This window comes from Hemiscyllium ocellatum, chromosome 21, assembly GCF_020745735.1.
Source record: "Hemiscyllium ocellatum isolate sHemOce1 chromosome 21, sHemOce1.pat.X.cur, whole genome shotgun sequence".
Classification (NCBI taxonomy): domain Eukaryota; kingdom Metazoa; phylum Chordata; class Chondrichthyes; order Orectolobiformes; family Hemiscylliidae; genus Hemiscyllium; species Hemiscyllium ocellatum.
This window is the reverse complement of record NC_083421.1, coordinates 46,598,445-46,622,667: the sequence shown is the minus strand read 5'-3', so window position 1 is coordinate 46,622,667 and position 24,223 is coordinate 46,598,445. Positions and strand designations below refer to the sequence as shown.

General features: G+C 40.2%; 1 protein-coding gene across 3 annotated transcripts in view; it reads left to right on the top strand.

Annotated features, from left to right (window-relative positions):
* Positions 1–5,063: 5,063 nt before the first annotated feature.
* Positions 5,064–24,223, top strand: part of mapkap1 (MAPK associated protein 1) — a 332,586-nt gene continuing 313,426 nt past the window's right edge. For 2 of the 3 annotated variants that reach the window (XM_060841422.1, XM_060841421.1), the window contains exons 1-2: positions 5,064–5,284; positions 11,403–11,492. In XM_060841422.1, coding sequence (XP_060697405.1) covers positions 11,412–11,492 — 81 coding nt within the window. In that variant the 5' untranslated portion in view covers positions 5,064–5,284; positions 11,403–11,411. The remainder of the gene's footprint in view (positions 5,285–11,402; positions 11,493–24,223) is intronic. The other variant, XM_060841423.1, reaches the window with a different exon arrangement.

Here is a 24,223-nt window from a genome sequence, read left to right as displayed (position 1 = left end):
TTCACTTTTTACTGAATCATACTTTGCAGCAATACAAACCCTTTATCCTGCAATTTCCCAACATAGCAAGTTTTTCCCCTTATTTGAAAATTCCCAAGTACATATATAACTAGTTTGAGAGGTTAGATGTTTCGATGCAGAAAGATAAAGCTGAGAATATCCATGAGAAATCTGCAGAGTTAAAGATGATACCATTTGTGGGGAGAGGGAAAGGAAGAGAACTATTTAATTTGTTTATAGTTTCCTATTGTAGATGATTTATACTGTTTACTCACAACATTATGAAGTCATCTCTACCAATGAATTATTTTTTGGAAAATTACAAAGCATATATTGGATGTACTGGGTGGCTGTCCAGGCATTATCAGGCAGTAATCTGATTAACTTGACATCATAAGTGTTTTCTTATGGTTTATTTTTCAGCTGATCACCAAGATTGCATTACTGTCTTGGATTCCCACAGATCAACTATTGGAAAGTTAATTTGCCTCTAGCTGTATGAACAGATCTCTGTTGCAAAAGAGACAAAAGTGAGTATATTGCTCCCATACCTATCTGCAAAGCCATCTTTGACTGATCAGATAGGACATCTGAGTCTGATTTTCTTCACTTTGCAGCATCTAATCACTCAGGTTTAGATCAACAACTGAGTGAAGAGGATTGATCATGCAACTGCCAGCTCCAAAATGCTAAACAGTAATGTGAGAGCAATGTGTATTCTTGTAATAACTTAACAAATATATCCAGTGAATAACAGACAAACTGACCAGGAAAGGAGGAATTTTCATATATTAGGAACCGTTTATGTCCTCAAAGTGTCTCAAACCATTTCAAAAGCAATCATGATTGTCATGTAGGTAGACTCAAATGAAGGCCTTGCTAGACTTCTTATATAATTCTCTCAGATCTTTCATGATAGCTCACATCATTCAAGGACTGGTCAGACTCCATCCTGAATTTCCTTTTATTAACAATTACTTCTATATAAAGCTATATTTTATTAAAGACTTGAATATTGGCAACATTGCGCTCTCTTAACCCTCTAAGGGCAAGAATATATCTTGGTTTGAAAAGTTTGTCAGAAAAGTAATCATTTTCATTAAATTCTCTCTTATTTCCTCTCCCCCCTGCTGAAATATAAACTACTTACACATAGTCTCCAGCTAACATTCTCCTTCCACTTATAATCCCCTAGTTATGAAAACATATTCTTATAATAACACAAACTTATTACATCCCAACTTTACTTTTATTGTACACTTTCCCAAGCTTGATGGTGTTCTACACTCGGTCTTTACCCTTTTGTCTTGCGGGGTATTATCCTGAGCATGAGTGGCATTTCAAGGTTAATAGTAAGTTACAAACTTTATATAATTAAGATGGATTATTATTGCTCAGTTTTGCAGATATTTATCATGCCTAAAAACAGAAAATATTCAATATTTATCGAGAAAGCCAATCATGATTTGTGATTTTCTATGGTTTCCTGAGTATCTTTTTTAAAGAATATATCCATTTTTTTCTGTATTTACATTGTCTAAAATAGCCCAAACACTGCTTTATTTGTGACTATCTACTGATATACCGTGTTTCATTTTGTTTTCTTGTAGAAATATCATTACACTAAAACACAAACCTAAAAGAAATTTACAAAACACAACATGTAAACAAAGTTCTGAGTTAATTTTTCTGCACTTTAACAAGAAGTGTGTTTGCTGTGTTGCTTATCAGTTGCATTAATAAGTTGATCCCATTCATATAATGTACAGGAACAATACCACAGAAGAAATAAGCAGTATTTAAATATAAAGAAAGCTAATATCATCTGACCTAAACATGCTTTTGCCTAGAAAACACCAAAGAAATATTAATCCATACGATAGATAACATTGTTTTACAAAAATGGAACAATGCAAATACTTTTAATGAAAATTAAGTATAATGGTTGATATGAATAGAAGTTATCACAAATATAAATATAAATAAATTCAGTTACTTACATTGCTATCTTTGAGAAAATATAGATTTTACAAGACAGAGAATTGATGTCTGAGGTAATAGGATTTCCATATTTGCTTGTGTGGTACAATTTCAACTTTTCAAACGCATCTCGATGGGTATATGAATTGGAAGAGTTTAGAAGGATATGGGCCAAGTGCTGGCAAATGGGACTGGATTAGTTTGGGGGACCAAAGGGTCTGTTTCTGTGCTGTACATTACTATGACTTTATGATGTCAAGCGATATTTTCCCTCACTGAATGCCAAGGATATTTCCAGTCAATCAGACAACTAGAAGTTTGACATTTTATTTATTGATCCCAGCTTTTTCAAAGAAAGTATCCAACATCGGGCAAATCAGTTACAAATGCATCTTGAAAACAGATCATTGGGCCCACACAATCACAGTGATGTTTATCCTCCACACTAACAGTCGCCCAAATCCCGTGGGCCTGTTCTGGTTCCATGTCACTTTATTTTCTTTTTCTTCAACCACCTAATCATTAATTCACAAATGTTAACATGGAGGTAGAAATTCAGTTACGATTCTTCCAACCGTCCACCAATGTTCCATGGAAGATCAGCAGAAAATCTTGACAAAATGAATAGTAGGCGATATCTGTAACAACAAAGCAATTGCTTTGAAAACTTTGGCAGCATCTGTGGAGAGAAAGCAGAGTCAAACTTTTAGGTACAGTGACCCTTCTTCTTCAGTTGTTTCTGATTTCCAGCATCTGTAATTTTTTTTTGGCTTTTTCTGTAATTTCTGCTGAATTTTATACTTTTCCACTAACATTAAGTCAGAACCTCCACAGAAATTCCAGATCATAGAAACTGCTTCACTTATTTTGAATCTAGTACAATACATTTTGTCAACCATCTGGAAAAACAGCTTTTCTTGCACTTTGTCAAAATCTTTTTTACTTACTCATTTTATCATGGGAAAAGTTCCACTCAAACTGCTTTACACTTTCTCCTACCTCAATATCCTTCTTTTAGTGCAGATTCTAAAACTACACATAACATTTTCAATTGTGGTCTATCATCACATTGCAAATTTTATATTCTATACCATGTAGATCAGCAATATTTCACTAGCTTTTCTAATTAAACTAAAATGTCTAAGAGAATAATATCTTGAAGCAGTATCAGCTGTGGCACAGTACTGGCACTTTAATCTCTGAATGACATTCATGAATTCAAGTTTCACTTTAGGCCATAAGCACAAAAATTAAGGCTAACACTTATGTGTAGTACTGTGCAGTGTTTCACTGCCAGAGATATCTTTTGGATAAGATATGAAGTTGAGATCGTCTTAGAATCCTTACAGTGTGAAAACAGGCCAAGTGGCCCAACAAACCTGCACATCTTTGGTTTGTGGGAGGAAACCATCCATACTTTCAGATGGATATAAAACAACAGAAGATGCTGTTTAAAAAAAAGTGTTACGCTTGGTGTCCTGGCTATTATTAATCCCTCAATGAACATCACAAAAACTATTTGTTGCTCACATCACTTTGTTGTTTCTGTGAGCCTACTATGTACAATTAACTGTTGTGTTTTCTACTTCACAACATTTCAAATGTATTTACTTGATTGTAAAATACATTCAAATATCTTGGAGTTGTTAAAGCTTAGGTATAAATCTAAGACTTTCTTTAAAACTGAACACCTCATTTATTATGTGGAGGAGCTGGTGTTGGACTGGGGTGGACAAAGCTAAAAATCACATAACACCAGGTTATAGTCCAACAGATTTATTTGTAAACCTCACTTATTAACATTGAATTCTAATTACCATTTTCCAGCTCAGTCCATTGCCTGATTAATACTCTTTTTAGCTTCAAGGGGATTCTGATCCTCAGAAGTTATTATGCCTCTTATTTGAATATGATCAGCCTCCTCCTAATTTCATATCTTTCAACTGTTTGTCAATGACTTCCAACATGGTATTTTATTAAAGATTTTCTTAAAGCCAATGTATTCCACATCCACTACATCTCCCCATTTTCAATATATTGCTTCCTTTCTAAAATCCATCAGAAATGCCTCTTATCCCCAAAACGTGTAGTATCATACCTCAAGCTTTATACACATGGTAAAAAATGAGGTCTGCAGATGCTGGAGATCACAGCTGCAAATGTGTTGCTGGTCAAAGCACAGCAGGTTAGGCAGCATCTCAGGAATACACATGGTGTCTATTGACTGGCTAAATTTGCATATGTGGAAAAATTTTTAGAATTCTAATCAATTGCAGCCAGAAAATGAACACTGATGGTTCCCATTCTGTGTTTACTGCAACAGTTTGAAAAATAATTCACAAGGGCAAATTTTCTAGGTTTGAAGGTGCCGGTGCTGGATTGGAGTGTACAAAGTTAAAAACCACACAACACCATGTTACAGTCCAACAGGTTTACTTGGAAACACTAGCTCTCAAAGCGCTGCTCCTTCATGAAGTAGCTGTGAAACAGGACCATAAGACACAGAATTTATAGCAAAAGATTACAGTGTCATTCTGTGTCTTGGGGCCCTGATCCACAATTACCTGATGAAGCAGCAGCGCTCCGAAAGCTAGTGTTTCCAAGTAAACCTGCTGGACTGTAACATGGTGTTGTGTGATTGTGAAAATTTTCTACAGATCGTGATTTGCTCTGTAGTTTACCGGTACAGCAATTAAAGAACTTGTGTAGCAAAGTAATATAACGATTGACTCTGAATAAAACATTCATGAAAACATTAGGAGCACAATGAACTCACTGGAGGAGGAAAAGTACAATTGTACATTGTAGATGTAAACAGGGCAATTTAAGGTAGGAATCCAGACGCCCACTAGTAGCTCAATTCAAAACAATTGACCCAGTACGCAGCAAGGTACCGTCGGTCACAGCAACCTGCTACACGCCAGCTCGAGACCTTTCCTGCCCCTCATTGATTGGCAATAGTTTTCCCAATGCTCCAATCAGTGACGACGTTCCTCAGGAGGACTCAATCTGATTGAGCATTGACACTGCCAATCTATGCTGGCTTTCCGGCAGTAGGTTTGGTTGCGTGTCGGTCCCGCCTTCGCAGCCGAGTGCGGTTGGTGCTCCATCAGCGGCGGATAACGTTCCGGGCCGAGGTACGGGGTGGTCGGGAGTATGATTGACGTGTTCGGAATGTTCTCCGTAAACGGTGGGAATAAGGCCACTATCTGAGGTCTTCAATGCCGAAGGAAGCGCTGGCTATGCAGAGGTGACACACGTGTTGGAAAGCCTGACCAACCGCCGAGAAGTGCTGAAATCGACGGTATGTTTTTCTTCGAGTTTGCTACCTGTCAGTCTGAGTTGCTCGCACTAGGCCGCTGTTGGAGCCTGATGCTGGAGCAACAGCCTCACTGCCGGCCTCCACCACACACACACGGCTTTTACTCTCTTGACCCAGTTTGTTTACCGCATTTCGTCTGCGTCTTCGGTGAAAAGAGCGGAGAGTTTATTTATCTGCCGCCTTTGGCATAACACATTAGGCCTGCAGTGGTTTTCAGGGGTCAAAATATTCTTGTCCCAAGTTGTTCAAAAGTCCTTCGTAAATATGTTAGTATTTAGGAATAAATAATGCCATACAGACCAACAACCCCCTCCCCCCCCCCCCCAAAGCTGGTAGGTGGCACACCCGTTACACTGGATTATTCTCTCATTTATCACGATACGTGGCAACTAAGAATACAATGCCAATGTGATTAGTCATTCACTGTGATTATTTTGCATACGTTAATGGATGTGTAGGAGTAAACAAGGCTGTAGCAGTGGCAAAGGGTTCAGAGGACAAGGTTTCTTATGTTTGAAAACTATTGTATAGATTGCACATGTAACCTCTTTTTTCATTTCAAGTGATGTTGATTATTTCATATTATGGATGGAATCTGAGATTTTACTGTATGATTTCTTGATAGCTGAAGCTGATAATTTCAAATTATAAATTGTAAACGAGGGATAGAAGTTTGTAATTTTTTTCTCTCTCTCCTGGTAGCTAGTTAGGGAACACTGAACATTTTGAAAAATTCAAATAGCTCATTTTAACCTATAGAACTACACATCAAGATTTCATGTTTTAACAAGATATTCAAAAATGAATTAGCATGTATGATTTAAGTTGCCACTGTAACTTGTATCTGTATGTTATGTGCTCAAGCTTACTTTCTTTCTTCAATTTTTTAAAAGACCTATAAATCTTGGAGTTATTTGAAAGATGCTGTTTGGATGTGGTGTGTGAACTCGATGGACTAAATAGCCTGCTTTCTCACTTGGCATTTTATAATGAATTTAGTTCTGTATGGACAGTATGCCATAGTCCTGTGGAGAACCTTTGTCAGTTACAACTGTTCTTAGAAGTAGAACTTTGACTGACTTTCTCTTGATTGTGGAGACCTCAGTCTTTTGTTCTGATTACTTTTCCGGTACTTCCATGCTAATTTGTTCCTTTCTTTTTGCAATAATTCACCTATTGTACCTTGCCTCAGCTGAAGCTATTAGAGAAATCTTCCATCTTTTTTCATAAGATCCAAACTGATATTAAGTCTCACCCATCTTCTGTGTGATAAATGGTAATGCTTGTCTTTTATTTTGCTTACAGTACGTGTCTATCTGTCAATAATTTTGGCTAACTTAGTGAGCTGCAAATCATATTAGGTCTAAACAGCAGTTAAAAATCTCTCCCATGAAACACCTGGATAAACTGAGACCGCAGAGCCTTCCAAAGTTACGTTCGTTTCCGTGATAACATTGTTGGCCTGGAATATCATCAAACAGAAATTTAAGTTAATTATTTCTCACTTACAATTTCTCTAGCTGTTTTATAGCTATATTTCTACTATTGTGACTCCAACAAACAAACTTATGGGTAACCTTCTGATCTGCTTTTTTTCAAGATACAGTCTTCTGGCAATTTCCAAAGCTCAGCATTTGAATTACATTACCTTCACAAATGTCATCTCCCCAGAATAAAACATCAACTCTAAAACATTAACATCATTCACAAACTAAATATTTGAAGCACAGTATACAAGTCATGCAGTCATAGAGATGTATAGCACAGAAACAGACATGCCGACCAGATATCCCAACCTAACCTAGTCACACTTGCTAGCACCCAGCTCATATCCCTCTAAACCCTTCCTATTCATATACCCATCCAGATGCCTTTTAAATGCTGTAATTGTACCTGCCTCCTCCATTTCCTCTGGGAGGTCATTCCAAAGATGCAACATCCTTGACATGACAAAGTTGCCCCTTGAGTCCCTTTTATTTCTTTCCCCTCTAGTTCTGGACTCCTCCACCCCAGGGAAAAGACTTGGTCTGTTTACCCTATCCATGCCCCTCATGATTTCATAAGGTCACCTCTCAGCCTTTGACACTCCAGGGGAAACAGCTCCAGCCTTTTCAGCCTCTCCCAAGAGCTCAAATCCTCCAACCCTGGTAACATCCTTGTAAATCTTTTCTGAATCCTTCTGATAGGAAGGAGACCAGGATTTCACGCAGTATTCCAAAAGTGGCCTAACCAAAGTCCTGTACAGCCACAACATGACCTCCCAACTCCTATACTCAATACTCTGCCCAATAAAGGAAAACACACCAAACGCCTTCCTCACTATCCTGTTTACCTGCAACTCTCCTTTCAAGGAGCTGTGAACCTGCACTCGAAGGTCTCTTTGTTCAACTCTCCCTCAGACCTTACCATGAAGTGTGTAAATCCTGCTACGACTTGCTTTTCCAAAATGCAGCACCTCGCATTTATCTGAATTAAACTCCATCTGTCAACTCTTAGCTCATTGGCCTATCTGGTCAAGATCCTGTTGTAATCTGAGGTAACCTTCTTCGCTGATCACTACACCTCCAATTTTGGTGTCATCTGCAAACATACTAACGATACCTCTTATGCTCACATCCAAGTCATTGATATAAAATGACGAACAGTAGTGGACCCAGCACTGATCCTTGTGGTACTCCACTGGTCACAGGCCTCTAGTCTGAAAAACAACCCTCCACCATCACCTTCTATCCTCTGCCTTTGAGCCAGTTCTGTACCCAAGTGGCTAGTTCTCCCTGTATTGCATGAGATCTATCTCTGTTAACCACAGTTTCTCATGGGGATCTTGTTGAAGCCTTACTGAAGTCCATATAGTTCACGTCCACCACTCTGCCCTCATAAATCCATTTATTACTTCTTCAAAAAACTCAATCAAGTTAGTGAGACATGATTTCCCATGCACACAGCCAAGTTGTCCATCCCTAATCAGTCCTTGCCTTTCAAATATATGTAAACCCCGCCCTTCAGGATTCCCTCCAACAGCTTTTTTTTTGGGCAGCATGGTGGCACAGTGGTTAGCCCTGCTGTCTCGCAGCACCAGAGACCTGGGTTCAATTTCCGCCTCGTGCAACTGTCTGTGTGGAGTTTGCACATTCTCCCCTTGTCCACGTGGGTTTCCTCTGGGTGCTCCAGTTTCCTCCCGTGGTCCAAAGATGTGCAAGTTAGGTGAATTGGCTATGTTAAATTGCCTGTAGTGTCAGGTGTAAGGGAATGGGTCTGGGTGGGTTGCTCTTCGGAGGGTCGGTGTGGATTTGTTGCGCCGAAGGGCCTGTTTCCACACTGTAAGAAATCTAAGCTAAACTTGCCCAACACTGATGTAAGGGTCACCGGTCTATAGATCTCTGGCTTTTCCTTACCTCCTTCCTTAAATAGTGATACCGCTTAAGCCAGACTCCAGTCTTCTGCCACCTCACCTGTAACTATCAGTGATATAAATATCTCGGCAAGGGGCAGAGCAATCACTTCCCTAGTTTCCCACAGAGTTCTGTAGTGCATCTGATCAGTGTTTTGTAATTTACATTCACAGGATGAGTGTTGCTGGTAAGGCCAACATTTATAGCCCATCTCTTATTTCCTTTGAGAGGCAGTACCCAACCTTGAAATGCTCCAACCACTGTGATGTCGGTCCTCTCTTGGTGTTATTGATGAAGTATTATTCCGATACAGTGACAATGAAAGAATGATCACGTACCGAGGAGCCTCAATTATCCGAATATCAATTATCCGAATTATCTGAAGAAGATCTCAAGGTCCCGATTGAAGCATTAGATCAAAAAGGTGTTACTAACACTGATTGCGTCTCTTGTTTACAATGATTAAAAGTGACTTTGGCTTACTGAAATACTGCTGAGAACAGTCCTGGACATTGATGGGAGCCCATGCACCATGTCCAAATGACTGACTTCCTGCCCCCTCTCTCTGTCCCCACACTTACCCTGGAGTTCCACACAGGGGTGTACCCTCAACCCCCTTCCCCAGATAATCTCTCCAACATTGTTCTGTACAGCGCAGAGTGGGGACTTGTCAAAAAGTTGTGTGTGTGTGTGTGTGCTATTTTGAGACTCATCCCACAAAAATAGCAGTAGTCTTGCTGTTGGTGTCCAGTTCGGCTGCCGTCTCCGTTCAGTTACCTCATTTTGTTCTGAATTCCCATTGGGGAGAAGAGATAAGAGGCATCTGACTGCTTCACTCCATCTGCTGGTTGGAAATGTGAAGAGTTAAAAGCACAGAGTAGGGTTGGGGGCTGCGGTTGCGCGGTGTGCTGCTGCCTGGTTTCCTGAACAGGCAATGGACATAGCAAGTGTTCACTCTGTTAATCCCATTGAAGTCAAGCAGTGGTGAGAAGAGGCTTCAGCAAAGCTGCAGGTCCCTTATACAGAAGTGTGTCAGGCAGAGCGAGGAGAAAGGAAACTTAGAGTCCCAGTGGAGAAGCATTGAATCAGTTATCTGAATAATCAATTGTCCGAACGAAATACTGCCTGCCCATTTCTTTCGGATAATTGAGGTTCCTCTGTATTTCAAAATCAGGTTGGTGTGAAACTTTGAGGTAATGGTGATTCTCATGTCTTTGTCCTTGTCAATAGTGCTGATGAAGGAGCTTTGGTGATTTGTTACAGTTTATCTTGCCCATAGTACCGTGCACTGGTTGTGGAGGTCACTAATGTTTAAGGTGGGGATGCCAGTCAAGCATGCTGCTTTACCTTAGATTGTATACAGCTTGTTGTGTTGTTGAATGTGTTCTTCAAACAAGTTGAAGTATTCCATCACACTTTTGACTTTCGTCATATAAGCGATGGATGCTTTGAAACCACTAACCATGTTTTGAAAGGGGTGAAAGCTGATTAATCAGATGAGCACAACAGATGTGACAATGTAAAGATACTGCATGCACTTCTGTGTCATTTTGCTTTTAGCAAGTTTTGATATTTCAGGAATGAATTGTAAAATAAAAGTGAGGACCTTTTTGTACTTTGAAAATATACAAATATACTAAACAATTTAGGTGTAGTTGCTTTTTTCCTGTTTCCATTTTTATGTTTTGCTTTCCCTTTTCAGAGAAGAAATTTCAGCATTGTTCTTGGAGTAAGAGCTTTATCGATTCTAATTTATTATGACTTTTGACATTGGGCCAAGTACTTCACAGAAGGATAATCAGCTAAAAAGTTATACCAAGCCAAAGAAAATACTACAAGAAGTAAAAATAATGAGGATGCTAGAGAAATTCAGCAGGTCTTGCAGTGTATGTGAGGAGAGAAACAGAATTCGTGTTTTGAGTCTGAAGACTTTTTCAAAACTGAATATGAGGACATTGACTCATTTTAACCTCAAACCCTTGTCAGAGGAAGGTTTTAAGGAATATTTACAGGGGGATAATGAAATTGAGAGATTTCAGGAGTTTACATAATTTAAGGCCTAAGACTTGCCAAGACAATTTATTTTTAAAAAGTGAGAGAATTTGCATATCTTGTTCAGATTTTTTAAAGTATTCAAATGCTTTCATTAAACAGCAGATGACAGAATGTGCTTTGTGCTTACTGAGAGTGGATTTCCCTCTTTTTACATCCAGTTCCCTTCAGCATCAAGATTCTGAAATTTGTATAGAAGTCAAAGCTGTCACTAAAGATTTGATCAATTGAACAGAGCCGTTGCAGTTATTAGATCACTGGCACTTAAGTTAGTTCCAGCATGATGGTAGGAGATAACAACCTCAAAAAGCAGCATACCAATGGCCGCGATAATCTCTGTCACGTTTAACCCACTATTTTTATGGATAGAACGTGCTTGGGCAATTTTCCATGTTGTTGAATTGATACCAATATGATTGCTGTAATAGAATAATTTAGCTTGTAGACAGCTACTTCTGGTACTCAAATCTTGAATACAGCAGCTAAAATCTTGTTAGAACCATAGCATTTGTCAGGTTCAGAGTAGGCAACCATATCTTATTGAGTCTTGGCACCTACGATAGTACAAACTCAAGGTTGAATAAGATCAACGACTCAGCATTTTGGTTGACAATGCATGCAAATACTTCAGCCTTGTCTCTTGCATTTGTATGCAGGTCTCCTCCATGTTAGAAGATTGGATGCTCACGGAGCTACCTTCTCCCCTTCATTGCCTGATTGTCCTCCATCATTTTCAACTGGATGTGGTAGGGTTTATTGAACTTTTCTCTAATTTTTAGATTGCAGTCTACTACATTTGAACTGAGCATACCAGTACCCCAAACATCAATAAATTTGTGTCTGATTTTATGATGTAGAAGAAAGTGAGGACTGCAGATTCTGGAGATCAGAGTCGAAAAGTGTGGTGCTGGAAAAGTACAGTCGGCTAAGCAGCATCCGAGGGGCAGGAGAATCGACGGATGCTGCCTGACCGGCTGTACTTTTCCAGCACCACTCTTTGACTCTAATTTTAAGATGTGCTTAGCATTGTTCTTGATGCAGGCATCTTTATTTCCCATAGAATTGGAGCTGATTTCTCTAGATAGGTGAAGTAGATGGATTTTAATTACCTCTGGGAAAATAAATATTTTTCCTTTGCCACAAGTGTATAAAGAAACTTTATGACTAGAATTTGCAACTCTCAGTTTCAGGCTATTTCATACGCAAGATCCGTAAATTTATTTCTTGGTTGTCTTAATTGGCCTGACTACTTTGAGAGGTGACATAATCTAATACTAACTCTATTATTATAGCTTCATAGTTTTGAAGACTGAAGCATCTTTATTTATATATACACTTTTAAGTAATATAATATCCTAAGGCATTATGAAGCAAAATATGAGTCCCGCCACATGAGATAGAAGAGCATCTGAATAGAAGCTTGGTTGAAGAGATTTATTCTAAGGCTCATCTTCAAGAATTCAAGAAGGATGGATTGGAACCATAGGTAGTTATGCAGGAATGGAAATAGAAGTCATTGGCGAGTCTCTGGATCTGATTTAAGTAGAACAAATGGCACCATTGAAATGAGGTGTTAGACAGCTCTGCGGTAGTGGAGAGGTGTTCACACCACTAAATGATTAAAAAAAAGGCCCAAATTGTTTCACAGGAGCATTGTCTCAAATTTTAACATTGAACAAATAAGAGAGAGATTTTAAGGAGTATCTAAAAGGTGGAAAGAGAAGATGATCATTGAGCTGAAAGGAAGGAATTCCAGTGCTCAGGGTCTAGGTTACCATTGGTACAATGATTTTAAAATCAAGATGTGAAAGGGATCAGAATTGGCAGAGTTCATATCTTGGATCACAAGTGCAGTACAAGTAAATGGAAGGCTTTCAAAAACAAGAATGAGAAGTTTTTAAAATTGAAATGCTGCTAGTCTAGAAGTCAGGTGCACAGGAATGAAAGGTAAATGGGACTTGGTGCGAGTTAGGACATGTCTTTTGGCGTCTTGAATGACCAGACGTTTGTGGAGGGCAGACTTGAGTATTATTTCACTAGAGTGTTTCTTGTGAATAAAAGTATGGATGAAGGTTTTAGCAGCTAATTTAGTGGTTAGTGCAGTTGGGCCGTGAACAGTTTTTAAGGATTGAGATTAATCTCCTTCCTGGAGCATTCCTCATTACTGCATTGTTGGCAAGAAGAGGGAAACTGATGGTAAGGGAATGGAAAGGGTTTTCCTGGAGATTGAGGATTCAGGCTGAGATCTTCCCAATATGTATTTGGGGTTTTGGGGTGTGTGTGTGTCTGCTGCTGATTGGGTATTGGATTTTGAACAAGCATGACACAGGCATGATGAATGGGTAGATGTATATTGTTCGGTTTTTTGCCATTCACTGCTGCACATCCATCAAGCAGGTCAACCAGTATACATTTTGTGCACAAAATGGGTCCTGATCTGTAAATGCTTTTCCACTTCTCCTCCAAAACTTTGTCTAATCAGCTGTTTTCTTCCCCTGCGTTTCCATTGAAAATGTTTGAATTTCTTAATTCTGCTTTTATTAGAACATTCATAATTCTTGACAACATCCAATGAACTTATGTTGCACCTTTTGGTTTTCATTCACTTTCTAAATGCTTTTTATCATGAAATTGCCAACATTCTGCACAATGCTTCAATGAGTATGTATGGGTTTAGTGTTGCCTCCTTACTTCTATATACTGTATCTCTTAAGTGCTAGGATTCTGCCTTTGAATATGACCTTATCGAAGACTACCACCTTCAAAATTTTCTCTAATTTTGAAAAGTATTATTTCAGTTTTTTTTTGCACTTGAAACTTATCTGTATGTTCTGACAACCTGTCTTTGTCCTCTTTCGGTTTTCATGTTGCAATAACCTAAATTGTCACTGTATCATTGCGCCAATTCATTTAGGTTTTGCTAAAATGTTTACATTCAATGCGTTTCTTGTTGAGGAATGATTCAGTCCAAAATGAATCAACTTTATTGACTACTGATTCTTCCAGAGTCATCCAGTTTTAATAAGGATGTTTTGTCATTTAAAAAATAGGGTATTAGTGCTGACCTACTAAAATTCTCTACTATATTTTGGGGATTCAGTTCCACAGCTGTTTGTTTTTCTGTAAAATTAGCAGGAATGATTATGCTTGTATGCATAAATATCACAGAAACATAGTGGCGCTTGGGGCATGTGTATTTTATTTAAGATTATATAAACTTCTTACTTTAAAGCTGGGGAAGCCCTCAAAAGATGTAACTGGTTGGCGGTAACTATCTTGGTACGTAAAAGGAATGGGAATCCATCTTATCTAGAGCATCTGTGGAGGATGGTTTTGGATTTTGTAAGTAGTGAAAAATGGTCCAGTTTTGGGAGCACTGACTAGTGCTGAAATTGACAGTACTTAGGCAGCCTTTTACTGCAGTTGACAATACTGGAAAGGGGGTCTCGAATTTGGCAGACTTGGGTGTGGTATTTGTCATTCTCATTGATGCCAGTCCAAAACATGTTTTGTATAGCTTCTTGTGTTTTGGATTTATCGACTCTAATCATTAGAATCTCACTCGTTTCAGGCACAAGATAATCAAGCTCACAACATGAAAATATATTGAGACCTTTTATCTACACTGTAAAATGTGGAAAGAAATTTATAGACGTACATGTGAGGAGTAGAAGCACAGTTGTATCTGGAGCCTAATGATCCTGTTTAACTCTTTTATTTTTGCAGATAATGGGTATGCTACTAATAATAAAATGTAAAAGTAGGAAATTTTGACTATCTTGATCTTCCAGTTAACATATTCCTCTATTTGTCTGCTAGCTTAAGGAGGGGGGGAAATTGGTTGCTGTCGACCAGAATGTCCTTTTATCACACCGACCTCTTAATTTTACATAATTATTACAGAAATAAATCTGGTCAAGAGTTGTTCATTTTCATCTAGCCATTATGATTTTAATTTCACAAGCTGATGTGTCAGATGTTCAGAATTTTCTGTATTTTCAGAAATTATAAAACACACTTGGTGAAAAGTCACTGTCTTACTCTAAGGTCTGAAGGAGTCTCATGACTATAGTCTGCACAATAGGAAGAAAATAAATAACATTAGCTAGTGCTCAAGATGATGTATACTCAAAAAACACTGTCAAACAATAAGTAGTGATTTATTTGCCAACTGTACCTTATATAAAAGTTATGTAACAAACACATTGCATTTAGAGGTCATGAATTAGCCTTCCTCATTTGAAGATTATCAGGTGCCATGAAACCTGAGCTTCTGCTCAGTCTGCCTTCATGACCTATTCCTTATTCAAGTCTCCACTAAATTTAACAACACTGGAATAAATAATTAGATAACTGTATCAGTAAATGTGACATCCACAGCAGCACTGTGATCTTTCCAATTCTTTTACAATTTAACAAGCTCCACAGGGACCACTGTATCTCAGTTACATGCAACATATCATGAATGTAGAGGAACAGTTCACGAATTGGTAACAAAATCTGAAGATCCTAGTGACCTCATAGAGGTTTACAAAATTATGAGGGGCGTGGATAGGATAAATAGGCAAAGTCTTTTCCCTGGGGTTGGGGGAGTCCAGAACTAGAGGGCATAGGTTTAGGATGAGAGGGGAAAGATATAAAAGAGGCCTAAGGGGCAACTTTTTCACGCAGAGGGTGGTGTGTGCATGGAATGAGCTGCCAGAGGATGTGTTGGAGACTGGTACAATTGCAACATTTAAAAGGCATTTGGATGGGTATATGAATAGGAAGGGTTTGGAGGGATATGAGCCAGGTACTGGTAAGTCGGACTAGATTGGGTTGGGATATCTTGTCAGCATGGCCAGGTTGGACCGAAGGGTCTGTTTCCATACTGTACCTCTCTAAGTGCTGAACAGGAAAAACACGGCCCCCTAAAGATCCGCAAGGCTGCCTATGTGTGGAACCATGGGAAATTTGATTCAGGGTCTAATGTGGAGAAGGGTTATGGAAGATAGAGAGAAAAAAATATTGCAGGGGAGGGGGAAGAAAACTGAAAATTACGAAATGGCCTCAGTCAACCAGATTTATTTGAGATGACCCTTTTATTTGCCAACACTCGTTTAATCTCTTTTCTCCAGGTTTTTTTTCAGTTTGCAGGAACCATAGGTAACTAGTGCATTAACTGCAAAATTTCTTAGTTACTAGTTAAAAGCCACAGCTTACAGCAATTGGTGAGAGAAAATAAATTGGCTTTCTTAGGTTTTAGGTATTTTATTGGAGAGAAAGACACCCCACCTTCCCTTCTGGAAATCTGAAAGCTTCTTCCAGTATAGATCTTGCCTATAAGGTATTCAGCTACCCAGAGGTTAATCAGATGGTTATTGTCATGCTGGGTCCTTGTTATCCACAACTGGTCATCACTTCACAAACCAATCAACTACTTGTTGCCTGCTGGATCTCATTGAACTCACCCCTTGATGTTGGTCCATCTATAAACAGCCAGCCAACTGCATGAACAAAGCAAAAGTATCAACGTGACTTGGGGAGTTTCAGTAACCTGCTCTTAGAGTGCAGCTAGTCCTTCTACAATCATTTGTTTTCAAATTGTAATTTTCCCATTTAATTCTATGTTCAAAAATGCAGAAAAATGTTTTTACAGTTTACTGAGAATGTTTTAATAAATGACTGTTATAACTTGATTTTGGTGAAAACTTACTGTCTCCATTTGGTAACTCCTGTTGTCACTGGAAAAACCGCTTCAATACAACGCAATATGGCATAGGGAAGGGCCCTTTGATCCACCCAGCCTGCACAGAGTCCTGATCCTTATTTAGACCTGCTACTTATTGCCCATGCGCTGTTTCTATCGCTGTGTTCACCACCTGTTCGTGTTGATCACGATATACTTTAAATGTTGCTAATGTGTCTGCTTCCACCACCATCACCTCTGGTAGTGTGTTCCACTCACCCACCACCCTCTGTGAAAATCTTTCACTGTACTTCACCCCTAAACTTTCCGCCTCTCACCTTGAACCTGTGCCCTCTTCTAGTTGACCTTTACACCCTGGAAAAAGCCTATCTGCACCTTTGATAATTTTGTAGACCCCTCTCAGGTTGCCCCAGTGTCTCTGCCATTCCAGTGAAAACAATCCGAGTTTATTCAATCTTTCCCGATAACTAAAACCCTCTAACCAGGCAACATCCTGGTAAATCTCTGCACCCTCTCCAAAGCATCCATGTCAAGGAGTCAAACAGTGGTCAGTACAAGACGTTTCAATTTCTGAAAAGTAAAATGTTGAAAAGTAAGATGAATAAATTACAACTACAATTTGATTTGAGTAGACTAACAAATAATTTAACATAGAATTGTACAGTATAGAGGAGACCCTTCAGCCTGTCAAGTCTGTGTTGCCAAAATTATTCTAAATCTTCACTCGCCACACCTTCAGCACAACTCCATGACCTTAAATGTTATGACATTTCAAGTTCTCATTCAGTTACTTTTTAAAGTTTGCACGGTTACCTGCCTCAACGACTCTTCCAGACCACCACCAACTTCTGAATGAAAAAAAAGTCTCCTCAAATCCCCTCAACCTCCTGCCATACATCTTCACCCCCCCCGCCACCACCACCACCACCATGAAATTCTATTCACCCTGTTTATTCCCCTCATAATCTTACACACCTCTATCAGTAACTGATTCAAGTCTCCTTTATGCACTCCAAAGAAAACACTCTGAGCTTATCCAGCCAATTTTCATTACTAAAATACTTGACACTCCTCTGTACCTGTCCACTGCAATCACGTCCTTCCTATACTGTGGAGAACTGAACAGCACAGAGAAATCGAGCTGTGGTCTACCCAAAGTCCTGTTCAGCTCCAACGTAGACCATAACAACTAGGAGCAGGAGTAGGCCATCTGATCCATCGAGCCTGCTCTGACATTCAATAAGATCATGGCTGCTCTTTTTGTGGACTCAGCTCCACTTACCCACTCTCTCACCATAACCCTTAATTGCTTTATTGTTTTTTAAAAAAAATTATCTTCACTTTAAAAACATTTACTGAAGTAGCAGGAACTACTTTACTGGGCAGGAATTCAATGGATTACAACCCTCTGGATAAAAAAGTTCCTTCTCAATTCAGTCCTAAATCTGCTCCCCCTAATTTTGAAACTATGCTCCCTTCTAGTTTCATCTACCAGTGAAAACATCCTCACCATGCCTTTATTATCTTTTCCCTTCATAATTTTATATGTTTCTATAAGATTCCCCATCATTTTTCTAAATTCCAAATAATATAATCCCAGTCTACTCAGCCTGTCCTCATAAGTCAACCCCCTCACCTCTGGAATCAACTAGTGAACCTTCTCTGTAGTGTCAGTACCTCCTTTTTTCAAGTAAGGAGACCAAAACTGCATGCAGTACTCCAGGTGTGGCCTCACCAGCACTCTGTCGAGCTGCAACATAACCTCCCTGTTTTTAAACTCAAACCCTCTAGCAATGAAGGACAAAATTCTATTTGCCTTCCTAATTACTTGTACCTGCAGACCAATCTTCTGTGATTCATGCACAAGGGCATCCAGGTCCCTCTGCATAGCAGCATGCTGCAATTTTTTACCTTTCAAGCAATAATCCTTTTTACTGTTACTCCTACCAAAATGGATGATTTCACATTTATTAACATTGTATTCCATCTGCTGGACCTTTGCTCACTCACTGAAAGTATCTATGTTCCTCTGCACGGTTTCACAGTCCTCTGCACACTCTGCCACTCATCTTAGTGTCCTCTGCAAACTTTGACACACTATACATGGTGCCCAACTCCAAATCATCGATATAAATTGTGAACAATTGTGGTCCCAACACTGATCCCTGAGGCACACAACTAGTTACTGATTGGCAACAAGAATTGCACTCATTTGTCCCCACTCTTTGCTTAACCTTCCTGTTGTTATAATTAATGTCTTGACTGATCAAGGCACGTCATAGTCATATAGTGGGGAAATGGACCCTTCAGTTCAACTAGTCTTTGCTGACTATGTTTCCAAGCTAAACAAGTCTCATTTACCTCCATTTGACCATATTCTTCCAAACCTTTCCTATTCATGTACTTATCCAAATGTCTTTTAAATGTTGTAACTGTACCTACATCCAACATTTTATCTGGTATTCCCCACACAAACCGCTCTCAGTATTTTAAAAAAAAAGTTGCTCCTTGTGTCTTTTTTTAAAACATTCTCCTTTCACCTTTAAAAATATGCCTCCTAGTTTTGAACTCTCCCTCCCTGGGGAACAGACCATTGCTATTCACCTTTTCTTTGCCCCCTCATGATTTTATAAACCCCTGTTAGGTAATCGTATGCTCCCTAATTACCACATTGACCAAGCTTGCCACCTTTCAGAGATTTGAAAGCAAATGCTCCAAGACCCCTTTGTTCCTATGAGCTTCTTGTGCCTTGTGATTCATTTGAGTACTTTCTTGTCTTGATGTTTCTTCTAAAGTGCATCATCTCATACTTTGGTAGAGTTAAATTCCATCTGCCATTGTTGTCCATTTGACCAATTTGCTTACATCCTCCTCCTTCCTCACTGTCAGCTGTCCGGCCAGTTTTCATGTCATCTTTGTAATTTATCATGAACAATAAGGGACCCAGCACCTATTGCTGTGGTATGCCGCAAGATATTACATCCAGTCACAGAAGCAACCTTCTACCACCACACTATATCTCAAAGTTTGCTCCAATCTGCCAGGCTGCTCTGCATTCCTTGTGCTTTTACTTTCGTTGTTCGCTAAAATCCACATGAATGACACGACTGCACTGCCCTAATCTCCCATTTGTCACCTCTTTGAAATATTCAACCAGATTTGTCAGGCGTAACCTCCCTCTGGCAAAGACATGCTGACTATCCTTAGTCCAAATCTTTCTTCTCTAAATTATTTGTTTCAAAGTTTTCCACCCATACCACCCTTTATGGAAAAATGGGACCACATCCTCCAGTCCTATGACACCTCCCCTATGATCAGAGAGGAATTTAAAATTTGCGTCAGTATCTCTTCTGATTTCCTTTCTTGTCTCCTGTAGCAGTCTGGGATACAACTCATCTGGACTGGGGATTAATTCACTTTTAAACCTGCCAAACCCATCAGTACTTGCAATATCAATCTTCTCAAGAATCTCGCAGTCCATCCTTCCGAATTCTTTACCTACATCCTCCTTCTCCCAAGTGAAGACAATTGAAGTATTTGTTTAATTCTTCACCAATGTCCTTCGGCTCTGTGCATGGATTTCTCATTTGGTGCCTATTGGGCCCTTTTTTTTGATTGGTGGTTCTCTTTTCCCGTGATGTAGAATATCTTGGGATTGTCCCAAATCTTGCCTGCCAGTGTTTGTTCATGCTGTCTTTGCTCTTGTAATTGCTTTCTTATGTGCCTGCCTGCTCACTTGCTATGCACAGTCGGGCCTCTGTTCATTTGCTGCCTTTGTACCTGTTAAGCGTGCCTCTTTTCCATTTTATCCAGTCCTGAATATTCCTAAACATTCAGGCTTCTCTGGGCTTGTTACTCCTACAATTCACCCTCAAGGGAATATGTTGGGCCTGTACTCTTCCCAATTGTTTGTTGAATGCTTTCCACTCTTGCTTACCAAGAAATAGCTGTTCCTAGTCAACTTCGGCCAGATCCTGAGTTTTTTTTCATAAAATCTGCCTCTTCCTGTGCAAAAGCTGCCTGCGTTTAGTTGAGCTGTAAACATGTCAGAGAAATCGAATAACCATCACATTGGATCGATTCTGGAATAGTTGAAATTTTGGCCTAGAAAAGGGAAGGCTGAGAGGTGGTGATCTATAGAGGTCTTTAAAATTATTAAGTTCCGTCGGATAGGTGCAAAGAAGATGTTGCCACTTGTGGCAAGTTTAAACTTACGGGCCATAATACATGATGATCACTAATAATCCATTAGGAAATGAGTGGTTTGAATGTGGAATTTGTTGCTATACAGAATGAATGAGATGGGTGGTGAAGGTATGTTTTTGTGGAAGGAAATTCAGAATGTGTTTCACGTGAGATGAAGTAGGAAAATGCTTATATGGAGCATAAACACTGGCACAGACCTGATGGATTAAGTGGCCTGTTTCTGTGTTGTAAGGTTCTCTGCTCTGCTCATGAGACAGATACTGAAGCATATTAAGGGCAAAGTAAAAGGAGCTTTCTTGTGTCGCTAACAATGATATCTCTTCTGGGATGCATGTTGCAACTTAATATGGTAGTAAGTGTAATGTTAATATCCTTTACCTTGATCACCTCAAAATTAATTCAGCATTGTACAAGACAAACATTAATACATTATAGTGAAAGCAACAAATGCTGGAGATCACAGCAGGTCAGATAGCATCCATGTTGGGGGGTGGAGAGAGGGAGAGCAAGATCACGTTTTGAGTCTAGTCTCTGGTCAGAGCCCATTTGTTCCTACGTTAATACATTATAGGTTAGAATCTTGTGTTATGTGTATAAACAATAACATCAGAACTAATTTTTATGGTGTTTAATTGTGTATCCTCATGGTTGCTTTCTTCACCCTGCTCTGTTGATGTTCCAGATGCTAACTGAATCTCTACCAGTTCAAGTTGTAATGTGCTTTTTATTTTGTAAAATTGGTTCTGAATTTCTATACTTTTTGATTAAAAGTGATTTTCATCCAGTGGATTCTCATGAGGACATAAAGTACTCTTAATAGTCCTCACACCATTCAATTTTTGTGAAAATATTTTTGTTTGTCATGGTGGCTAACAACTAATTATTTTCAGATATTGGATGATCTCCAATTGAAATTCAGATATTGGATGATAATCCAATCTGAAATATTGGATTATTTCAGATCCTGCTCCTCACCGAACGAGTTAGGGAACTGGAACTGGTGTTGGATGAACTGAGGATTATTCGAGAGGCTGAGAGGGTGATTGATAGAAGCTACAGGGACATAGTTACGCCGGAGAACAGAGGTAGCTGGGTAACAGTTAGAGGTGGGAAGGTGAAGAAGCAGGCAGTGCAGGGATCCCCTGTGGTCGTTCCCCTAAACAATAAGTATACAGCTTTGAAAACTGTTGGGGGGGACAGCCTTGCAGGTGTAAGCTGCAGTGACGGGGTCTGTGGCGTGAGGTCTGACTCTGAGACTCAAGGGAAAGGGGGAGAGGAGGAGAGCGCTAGTTATAGGAGACTCTCTAGTTAGAGGGACAGACAGGCGGTTCTGTGGACATGGGCAAGACTCTCGGATGGTTTGTTGCCTCCCGGGTGCCAGGGTCCGAGACGTCTCGGACCGTTTCTTCAGAATCCTTAAGGGGGAGGGTGTGCAGCCAGAAGTCGTGGTACACATTGGCACCAACGACATAGGTAGGAAGAGGGGTGGGGAGGTCATTCAAGAGCTCAGGGAGTTAGGCTGGAAGCTAAAAGCTAGGACAGACAGAGTCGTCATCTCTGGGTTGTTGCCAGTGCCACGTGACAGTGAGGCAAGGAATAGGGAGAGAGTGCAGTTGAACATGTGGCTGCAAGGTTGGTGTAGGAGGGAGGGCTTCAGGTATTTGGACAATTGGACTGCATTCTGGGGAAGGTGGGACCTGTACAAACAGGACGGGTTGCACCTGAACCAGAAGGGCACCAATATCCTGGGGGATAGGTTTGCTAGCACTCTTCGGGGGGGTTTAAACTAATTTGGCAGGGGGATGGGATCTGGACTTGTAGTCCAGCAAGTAAGCTAGCTGTTTGTCAGGATGTCCAAGAACGTAGGGAGGCTGTGGAGAAGGTAGCACTGACAGGGAATACTTGCGGACACAGAGATGGGCTCAAGTGCGTATACTTCAACGCAAGGAGTATCAGAAATAAGGTGGGTGAACTTAAGGCGTGGATCGGTACCTGGGACTACGATGTTGTGGCCATCACGGAAACGTGGATAGATGAGGGACAGGAATGGTTGTTGGAGGTTCCTGGTTACTGATGTTTCAGTAAGATTAGGGAGGGTGGTAAAAAAGGAGGGGGGGTGGCATTGCTAATTAGAAATGGTATAACGGCTGCAGAAAGGAAGTTTGAGGGGGATCTGCCTTTGGAGGTAGTATGGGCTGAAGTCAGAAATAGGAAAGGTGCAGTCACCTTGTTGGGTGTTTACTATAGGCCCCCCAATAGCAGCAGAGATGTGGAGAAACAGATTGGGAAACAGATTTTGGAAAGGTGCAGAAGCCACAGGGTCGTAGTCATGGGCGACTTCAACTTCCCAAATATTGATTGGAAGCTCTTTAGATCAAGTAGATTGGAGGGGCGGTGTTTGTGCAGTGTGTCCAGGAAGCTTTTCTAACTCAGTATGTAGACTGTCCAACCAGAGGAGAGACCATATTGGATTTGGTACTCGGTAATGAACCGGGACAAGTGATGGGCTTGTTAGTGGGTGAACATTTTGGTGATGGTGACCACAATTCTGTGACTTTCACGTTGGTTATGGAGAGAGATAGGTGCGCACAACAGGGTAGATTTTACAATTGGGGGAAGGGAAATTACGATGCTGTAAGACAGGATTTGAGGAGCATAAGTTGGGAGCATAGGCTGTCAGGGAAGGATGTGGTGGAAATGTGGAACTTTTTCAAGGAACAGATGCGACGTGTCCTTGATATGTATGTACCTATCAGGCAGGAAAGAAATGGTCGTGTGAGGGAACCTTGGTTGATGAGGGAGGTTGAATGTCTCGTAAAGAGGAAGAAGGAGGCTTACATAAGGTTGAGGAAACAGGGTTCAGACAGAGCAGTGGAGAGATACAGGATAGCCAGAAGGGACCTGAAGAAAGGGATTAGGAGAGCTAAGAGAGGGCATGAAAAATCCTTGGCGGATAGGATCAAGGATAACCCCAAGGCATTTTATGCGTATGTGAGAAACATGAGAATGACGAGAACGAGCGTAGGTCCGATCAAGGGCAGTAGTGGGAGATTGTGTATTGAGTCGGAAGAGATAGGAGAGGTCTTGAATGAGTACTTTTCTTCAGTATTTACGAACGAGAGGGACCGTATTGTTGAAGAGGAGAGTGTGAAACGGACTGGTAAGCTAGAAGAGATACTTCTTAGGAAGGAAGATGTATCGGACATTTTGAACAACTTGAGGATAGACAAGTCCCCCAGGCCTGACGGGATATATCCTAGGATTATGTGGGAAGCAAGAGAGGAAATTGCAGTACCGTTGGCAATGATCTTTTCATCTTCACTGTCAACGGGGGTGGTACCAGGGGACTGGAGAGTAGTGAATGTTGTGCCCCTGTTCAAAAAAGGGAATAGGGATAACCCTGGGAATTACAGGCCAGTTAGTCTTTCTTCTGTGGTAGGCAAAGTAATGGAAAGGGTACTGAGGGATAGGATTTATGAGTATCTGGAAAGACACTGCTTGATTAGGGACAGCCAGCACGGATTTGTGAAGGGTAGGTCTTGCCTTACAAGTCTTATTGAATTCTTTGAGGAGATGACCAAG